This window comes from Lutjanus erythropterus, chromosome 21 (assembly GCF_056507025.1).
Source record: "Lutjanus erythropterus isolate fLutEry1 chromosome 21, fLutEry1.hap2, whole genome shotgun sequence".
In the NCBI taxonomy this organism is placed as follows: Eukaryota; Metazoa; Chordata; class Actinopteri; order Lutjaniformes; family Lutjanidae; genus Lutjanus; species Lutjanus erythropterus.
In genome coordinates, this window is record NC_139337.1 from 30258274 (window position 1) to 30268075 (window position 9802).

The 9802-nt window shown below is 35.7% G+C and overlaps 1 protein-coding gene across 1 annotated transcript; it reads right to left on the bottom strand.

Moving 5' to 3' along the window:
* Positions 1–2823: 2823 nt before the first annotated feature.
* LOC146307837 (uncharacterized) lies at positions 2824–9387 on the bottom strand. Its single transcript, XM_084746977.1, has 5 exons — positions 7221–9387; positions 4457–4515; positions 4270–4353; positions 4058–4134; positions 2824–3412 (listed from the first exon to the last, which is right to left on the bottom strand). The coding sequence occupies exons 1-5, from the start codon at positions 7613–7615 to the stop codon at positions 3368–3370; spliced, it is 660 nt and encodes a 219-aa protein (XP_084603103.1). The 5' UTR covers positions 7616–9387; the 3' UTR covers positions 2824–3367.
* Between the last annotated feature and the right edge of the window lie 415 nt (positions 9388–9802).

The following is a 9802-nucleotide window of genomic DNA, read 5'->3' on the forward strand; positions in this document are numbered from 1 at the left end:
CCTCCACTGGGGAGAAACTCTACGTAGTGTCTACTCTGACAATACGCCGTGAATCGGAAAATGAATCCTTTGCACGTTTAACGTTTTGCCTCACTTTTTTTTCTTTATATACTAAAACACAGAACACACAACAGAACAGAAAAAAGAAAAACGAAACAGGCAATATATATTATAGGATTTTGTAAGTAATATTAAAAAATAACAATGATTGGGTTGTTTGGGGGTTTTTTTGATTGTTTTTTTTTGGTATTCTATACTAGACTGTCATATTACAACACAAATTTATAAAGCAATTTCTAAATGACAGTTTTCTTGCATGCAGGGAACACAAATATAGACAGTCACCAGAGTTTGCAAAGTGGAAATTACAAATATATATATTATTTAAATGAACTTTCTTAACCTTGTTAGGATTATATGTATCAATCATTTAAAAAAAAATGATTTAAAGACCCATCAAGGGACAACTTCAGCGGGAAAAAAAAGCACATCCCTCTACAAAACACTTTCTACTCAAATTTCCAGCTATACTTAATACGTTGCTTCATGTAAATGATTGTATGCTGATTGATTTATTAAATAACAGCATTACATACATAATCTCACCCCCTCAGTGCTCGCCGTTGAAACATCTGAGCTGACGGGGGTTCCCTGAAGGCAGCATCAGCGTCACAGAATGGCGTCTCAGTTGGACTACAATCATGGCTGCACAAAACAATTACAGCTGCTTCAACTACAGATATTGCAATATCTCTCACGCATGCGCAGTTGTTTGTTTCAGTCACCTAATATGACACTTTAATTATGCATGGCCGAGACAGACGCACGATGCTGACATTTATCTTCCTGCCCTTTAATCTCTGGACGTGTTTTAGGTAAAAACTGACGATGTTATAGTAGAATCATCCGGATGAAAACAGATATTTTCCTGCTTCAGTCCAGAGGTTCATGATGCCTGACTGTGACCTTATCTCACTGTTGAGGTGTTTTAAGGTCTGTGCTCTGATTATAATATTAATCTTTGTTTTTTTATGATGTCTTGCTCCTTGACGGGACCAAATGTCCTCAAAATATAAGTCAGTCATCATTTATACAATATGCTGTGTGGTCATCATCACTATCCCACCCTGTGCACCTTCACTGCCTCTGAAACAGGCAGATAACGACCTCTGTTGGTGGATGACAGAAAGACACCGACGACAACGAATTAAATGTATTAAAATCAAAATGTAGATAAAATTAAAATGTATAAAAAATATATAATCTCTGTATTTGTTTTTAGAAAAATATAATTTTAATAAATTGTATATATTTATTTCTAAAATGTTATTATTTTATTGCTCATCCAGAGTCTGTGATCACAACCGTGTTCATAGCAAGTCTGTAATAATTTGTCATAATGTTGCTATGGCTATAACAATTAATTTGCAACGGTGAAAAGAAACTTAATTTACTGAGGTCCTTGTATTTTTGTTGGGTATTTTAACTTTCTGCAGCTTTATTGTTTAACCTCTCTACTTTGATCTGACAGCTGTTTATTTTGCAGATGGAGATTTAAAAAACCTATAATGACTTTATGAAGTAAGAGGTATTGTTATATAATGAATTAAAACACCCAACAGTGCATCAAATGAGGCAAATTAGTTATTCAGCAGTCTGCTAAAATATTAAAACTCTGCTTACATGTTGCACAGTGAGTACTTTGATACTTCAAGCCGCTGATGTAAAAATCCTTTGGAAAATCCTGACTAATAGTTGATACGTACGAGTCTATGATAATCCAAAATAACACATTAATGCTGCTTATTTTACCGCAATATTAGTGGTAGAATCTCATTTAAATGAGGCACATTGACCATAATTCCAAAAAGAAGTTTACAACTTGTGGTAATGAGTTGTTTATAGAGATGTAACACAGAACTGGATGATAATATATACTTCATTCTCTGCTTTTGTGCTTCCATTACAATATTTTCAAAAGTATCCAGAGTAAACTTTGACATAGTCCATCAACATGTGTTCCCCTGATCTTAACTACAGTCAAAATAATTATTTTTTCTATTTTTTCTTTATAATTTTGTGTAAATTAGGTCAGAAATATTATAATTATGTATTACTATAAAATAATTTGGTCTTAAATATCAAAATAAGGGTAAAATACTTTATGCTTGATAAACAATCAAACCAGTCAAAAACCGCATGGTTGACATATGAAGGTTAAAGCACATTTTGCTGATAATATTCATAATTTAAATATATATATATGTAATATATTTATAGAAATATAAATTGGTTTGCAAGACTTTTGTTTGTATCAAAGTTTTTTTTTTTTTTTATCTTTTATTGTATTATAGTTCCTTTTACTTAAGTAAAATACCTCAATACATTTTCCATCACTGCAGAGTGTTCCTAGCAAATCAGGGGTAGTGTGTTATAAAATAGTGCTAAATACTACATTACCCATGAGCCTCATCAACAACTGCAGAAGACTCCAACCAGACATATAGTATCAGACTTCTAGCATGAATCAAATGCTTTATTGTTGAAACAAGAAACAAAAATCACAAAGAAAATAATGGAGCTGATCTGAATATGACCGTTTTTATGTCCCTGAGATCCAGTTTATAGTGATGTTTCTAAAATGTAAAATGTCAAATAAAAGTAAAATGCTTAACATGACACTTTTTATAGATTATTTCTTCATTAGTTGTGTGTTCTATAGATTATCCAGTGCAGTTTTGTGAGTGTGACTTCCCACTGAAAACAAGCAAAATTCATAAACTCCAGCCTGTAGTGGGGCAGCAGCAGAAATGGAAATCTTTAAGACAAACATCTCAAAACAACTTAAGATAAATCTATCTGCAAAAAGTACACAAATAAGTCTTGAAATCAGTGTTTAAGTCAAGTGTTGTTACCACTTTCTAGTAAGGCTTTATAAGACTTGAGTAATGGCCTAATTAAGTGTTCTTTGTAATGTTTCTAGACCAGACCAAATATGAAGAAGAAAAGCGTTTGGGTTGCCAGTTTGGGAATAATCCACGTCTAGATATTCCTAGTGTGACGTGAGAAAATACTCTTTTTTGTAATCTGGGTCAACTAACCCTTTAAACTGTATGATTTGTACATGACATTCACATTGTAAAATATACAACACATGACATACTAAACAATTATATACAAGTATCAGTGCTGCATGAAACCAAAGCAGCGTCCTGCTCTGTATGTAAATAATTTAATGAGTACATTTTTCTAACCAGTTTAAAACTGTGTATTTAAATGCATGATCTGAATCTAGTTTGAAAGCATGTGTTCAGCAGCCACAGTGAGGAGTTGAGCTGCCAGCTGTGACGGGAGGACGAGGAGACACTCAGCTGTTCAGGACAGACGTTTGCTCCATCACCTGCGTCTTCATCTGAAACACACACTGTGAATTATTCTGGTGTAAAAGTCTAAACTGAATGAATGCATGTGCACAAATTCACATAAACACACATAAAGGTGCTGCATTTTTTTTTTTCAGCAGTGGAATGTAACTAAGTACATCTGTACTTAAATACACATTTGAGGTTCTTGTACTTTACTTGAGTATTATTTGCAGAACAATCAAGACAACTAAATATCACTGCAGGTAGACAGAAGAATATGTATTTTATGATTTTTGGATTTAATTGTCCCTTTAAGTTTGCTAATGATGTAAAAATGGGAAATGAGTCAAAATTAACTAATTAAATTACCCTTTATTTTGATTTCTCCAGGAGGTTATAATGGTTTTATGATTATAAAACTTATGTGTGTATATTTGAACTCTTTGTAGTGTCTGTTAAGCATGCACTGCAGTCTGGATCTGATTCACCTTCACTTGTACTGATTTGTCAGAATAGAATCAGCACAGCTGTTATAAAATAACTTAATTAATTATTATTATTATATTATATAATTATATGTGGTCAAAATAAATGTTAAAATGCTTGATGTGACATTAGTAAAATGTTTTTTAAACTCAGTTACATGCCTGAAATATAAAAAATTAAAGTTAATGAGTTATAAGTTGTCAAACCGGTTTCTGTTTCCTCTTTGCCTGCATCATTTCCTGCTGCTGCTTCGACCGTACTTCCTCCAGACTCATACAGCCACCTGTTCTCACACACACACACACACACACACACACACACACACACACACACACACACACACACACACAGTGAGGTTAATATAATTATAAACATATTAAACATGAAAAATCTTTCTTTGTGTGTCTGTGCGTCTCACCAACACTGCTGGGGTTGATGGAAACATAAGCCATTGCTCTGCTCAGCCGAAGCTCCTCTAAAGCAGCGAGCTCCGCCTCCGCCTCTGCTCAACCAATCACACAACACATCACAATTAACCCAGCACAGAAAGCAGTGATATAGATCTTACTTGATGGACACACCACAGATGAAACATGTGGACTCACTTCTCTGGATCTCTCTCCTCTTCTTTGGGTTCGGGGGAATGACAGTGAAAGCTTTGAAACTGAAACAGAAAAACACGCTCAAACTAACCTGCATCCTTAAAGTAATTAAAGGGAAATGTAGTGTATTATTTTATTTATTCTTTTCTTTCTTTTCTTTTTTTTTGTAATTCTCTTGTGACATTTCTACCCTTCAGATCTCAAAGGTCCAGTGTGTAAGATTTATGGGGATCTACTGACAGAAATGGAACATAATATTAATAAGTATGTTTTCATTGGTGTATAATCACCTGAAAATCATCTGCTATATGTTGCCCCATCAAGTGTCAACAGTGGTCCAGAGCAGACAATCCAAAGACTGACTCTGCAGCCTTTGGCGCGTGTTTTGCAGCTACCATAGTTTCTCTTACACTTGGAAGGGGAGGGTGAGACCAGGTGTTTACGATCTGCAAGCTCACCACTAGATGTCACTAAATCCTACACACGGGTCCTTTAACAGAATCTCAGTGAACATGCAGATAATGAGGCTTAGATGTCGCGTAGACAACCTGCTGCGTAGTGAAGGGAACTGTTCACAACAGGGCCGTTTGTCTATACGTGTTACTGCAAAACACCACTAGAGGGCACAACAGAGAACTCAGACCGTAAACCGCCTGTACAAAACAAAAGAAAGAAGAAAAGGAGTTCCAGGTTTGTGGGGTGTTAACAGTGAATATGCACTCATTCGTCGAGCCTGTTTCCATTTATTTCGACATGTTTTGAAGTTGACTTTCAAAACTGAATTTATCTGTTGCCAGCTGTTGTGGCAGGCATGTTTGTCACTGTGTAGCGGCAACAATACGTCGTAGAGATGGACATAGTTGTCCTCAAAACTTTCTGCTCATTTCTGAGGACGTGCACAATCGACGCTCCAAATGGATGCAGGATACAGGAGGCAGATGTCTTGCATACGTGAACGCATAGTTAAAAGCAAGTATATCTCTGTCCTAGGAATAACTTAAAGGTCTACAGCAATAATAAATGAAAATTAAAATGTTTAAAAAAGTGACATGTGTAGTTGCAAAAGACCTGCATTCAGCTCCGGCTCTCTCAGGCTGCAGACTCCCGGTCTGAACCAAGACTAGAATTTTACTGTCTGTTTCATGTATTGTATGTATGTAGTGCGTGGTGTTGTCTGAAGTTATGTAGAAAAAAAAATAATATCAGGCTGCTTTGGCTCAATTACTGACACTCAGTTTCATCCTGGGCCACATCAGATTTGGGTTGGAGACAGAAAAGATGACACAGTAACCACAGTACACGTGACTCCTGGTTGAGGTAAACCTCAAATAGTCAAACAAATCGTGTGTTGTCTCTGGATGTTTAGGCTGACGTGCAGCAGTTCACCTGCAGGTCTGTCATGACAGTGGGAGGTAAAGCATGTAGGATTAATCCACGGTAACAGATGGCCACGGACAGCAGCAGGAAGACGGATACTTCAGGACAGCAAACCTGCCTTTTAAAGCAAGATCCTCCCCAAAGTTTTCACCTGCAGACACTGACCTGCACACACACACTGAGAGACAGTGCTAAAGGTGCTGAGGTCAGACGAAAAGATCTGTTTTATTTTTGTCTCTTTGCACTCTGAACTAAAGAAGCAGGAATGCCATGAAAATAATCTGTAAAGAGAAACTGAATATTATTACAATTCAGGGGTTCAATGTGCTGAAAAGTCCACCTTTATATAACGTTACACAACTCTATGAGTAAATCTATTTATTTCAAGAATAAACTTTAAATGTCGAGAGGAAGGTGGAATCTAAATGTCCAGAAAAAAAAAAAATCAAAATGTTGAGAATAAAGTCAAAATGTCTAGACAAAAAAATCTAAATGTCACAACAACATCAAACAGTCAAGAATAAAGACAAAATACTCAAAATACAATCGAAAAGTTGAAAATAAAGTTGAAGAGGTGAAACACAGAGAGTAAGTGGAAACTCAAGAATAAAATAAAAATGTGAAAAATAAAGTGGAAAACTCAGGAGTAAAAGAATGACAGGAATAAAGCCGAAAAGTTGGGAATAAAGTTAAAATCATGAGAGAGAATTTCAAAAATCGAGAATAGAGTTGAAATGTTGTGAATAAAGTGGAAAAGATGACAATAAAGTCAAAATGTCAAGAAGAAAGTGTAAACCTTCAGAGTAAAGCTGAAAATGTCGATATGTTGAAAATAAAGTTGAAATGTCAAGAATAAAGTTGAAAATTCTAGAATAAAGTCAAAATGTCAAGACTAAAGTTGAAAAGTCTAAATGTTTAAAATAAAGCAGAAAAGTTGAGAATAAAGTCAAACGTTCAGTATAAGAATCAGGAAAAATAAAGAAAGGACTCAAAGGAGGATTTTTTCCCCCCTTTTTGTTTAGTTTTCTTTTTCTTTTGCATTTTGCATTTTGCATAAAGCATTTAAACTTTATTCTCAACATTTTGACTTCATTCTTAAAATGCAAAATGTATATTTTTCCTCCCAAAGATGAAACAAGAGAATTTTGAAAAGCCAATTCTGGCATTTTTACTGAATTCTTTTTTTTTAATAATATATTTGTACTTTTTTAAGGTAACAAATATAATATTCAGTTTTCACCAGAGTTTTATGACAATAGAAAATCTGAACTGAGCAGCTTTTAGAGCATACGGAACATAAAAAGATCTCATGTTGCACATCAGTAACACCTAAAGCAGATGAGGAAACAGTAACCACAGACACCTGTTTTCACCTGGTCTCTGAACTCACCTCTGACTCGCTCGTTTAGTCTCACCCCGGACACTCCGCGGCTCCTTCTGCCCCGGACAGGCGCTCACCTCTCGACATTTTGGACTGACAGCAGCAGCATGTTGCACGGAGTTGGTTGGATCGGTTCTGGTCCAGTTTGCGGTCGTTTTTGGAGCGGTGGAGCTGGACCTGGCCCTCCTCTCACAGCTCGGTTTGGCGGCTGTGCGCTGCTGCGCTCCGGTGCTCCTCTCGCTCCTGTCCCGCTGCGGACACCTCGAACAGCTCGACGCGCGGCTTTTACGCACGGCGGGCACCGGGAGCTCACTCTGCGTTCTCACCTGCACCGGTTTGGTTTTCTCGAGGGTTTTCCTTGAAGCCTCGACTGGTTTTGGTTTAATAACTTTAGTTGCTGGCATTTTTATTTCAAGGTGACGCTCCTGTTTCCGGTCTCAGTTTACAGAAGAGACGCGTCATCTTCTGATCACTCTTCTATTAAATTAGAAAAAATTTAAATCTCAACTTTTCCTTTCAGTGGCTCGTTGCTATGGAGCGTTCACCCTAGCAACTTAGGTGTCAAGCCACATACATCAGGATGGGACTTCTGCCCCAAGCTTTCAAAATAAAAGTCGAAAATTTAATGACCCTTTTTAAAAAGGGAAAAAACAACAATATAAAATACATGGTAAGGTTAGCCAATCAAAATAGCCCATAAATTGGCTTTAGGAGATTAATTTTTCATCTTTTTCTTTTATAATTAAATGAACACATTTGAGTTCCTCAAACAAAACAAACTGTTTGCAAATGGCACCATACATGCTATCTTTTTTTAAAATTATTTATTCATTCTACTGTTTTTTAATATTTTAGACGAAATAATCAAAAGTAATTGTCAGTTGCAACCCTAATGTGTCACTGGAAGTTTTTATGCTTTTTAAAAAGTATTTACTGTCTGCTCTGTTATTCTACTATTTCTGCTTTCTATCACTTTATTTTTGCATTGCTTTGTTTGTTTATTTGTTAATTTATTTATTTTACCACAAGCACATTTATACTGCGCATCTAAAAACTTTTCAACGGTATGGTGCTAATCATAAGAGCAACCATATAAATACTGTGCAAACTTACAGGAACAAATTGACACTGAATAGTTGCATGAATATTGTATCGATACAGTAAAAATGACTGAAGTGAGACGAACAGACTGAAAATTTCACCTCATTAGATGAAACAGATGTTGATACAAGTTTTCCTTGCAGCTGAAAAGATTTAAATAAATATAATAAATAGAAATGTGTGGTATTGTAACCTTCAACATATTGGAGAATGTTAACAATTATAACAATACTGTATTATGACTGAAGTATCATGATAATATAATATCATGGAGCCTCTGCAGAAGCTCACCCTACAGGAAATACTTGTCCTCCTCCTGAAAACTTTGTATTTGCAGCTCTACACCTTATTGTGAAGGTAGGGTCGCCCGGTTTCCGGTGTGGTCCTGACTGTGCGTGTTGTGTTTGACGCAGCTGCAGATTAACGTCAGTGACGCGGCAGAGTATTTGTTGTCAGAGGCGCACAGAGCCAAGTCCAGTCTGCTGTCCGTCCAATGACAGACGCTCATCCGATTACTGACACGCGACTCCACACAGGTCACATGACCACACACACACACACACACACACACACACACACTGGGAGAGTTTATAATACAGACAAAACTATTACTATTTATATTTATATTACTATATAACTTTTGTTTGTTTTGTTTTAGTAAAGCAAATACACAAAAATAAACTAGACTTACTATTCTATAACGATAGAGTGAAAAATATAAAAACACTACAATAAATAAATAAACCTAAATTATGATAATGAGAAGGGATTTGTTCCAGACTAATACATTTTATTTCAAATTGTTCTTTCAGTTTTCTGCCCATATTTCACCTTCCTGTCAAACTCTAAGAATAAACTTTCCAGGTTTGTGTCCGTGGAAAACAAAATAATCATCAAACCCCCAAAAGCCTTCGACTCGACTTTTCACAGAGAGGAAGAGGAAGAAGATGAGGAGCATCCCGGCGGAGAGCAGCTCCCATCCTCCCCTCAGACAGGTTGAGACTTTGAGCTGCGGGGGGCGCTGTAGAGCCTCGACTGAAAATAAGAAGTCCTTCATCCTGAGTGCCATCAATATTCTGAATGATGAGATTCAGGTCACAGCCATGAACAGCAAAATCATTTTTAAATCCATAAAAGTATTTTTAAATTAATATTTAATGTTGAGTTATTGATTTTTAATAATAAATAATATAATATCCAGTGAGCAGGTCATTATAGTTAAATAAACCTCTTCAAGCTGATCTTTTTAATTTTTACATTTTTTGTGTTTGTGTTTGAACATCATAATTAATATTATATTGTGTACTATCATTGTGATCGTTAAATCCTCTATATACATCTTATATTTTGAAGCTGACACTTTTATACTTTGCACTAAGACTTTTACTTGTAACAGACTATTGGTGATTTTCAGAGGTGGAAGTAACTAATTACAAATACTCAAGTTACTGTAATTAAGTAGTTTATTTTATTTTATTTATTTTTTTTGG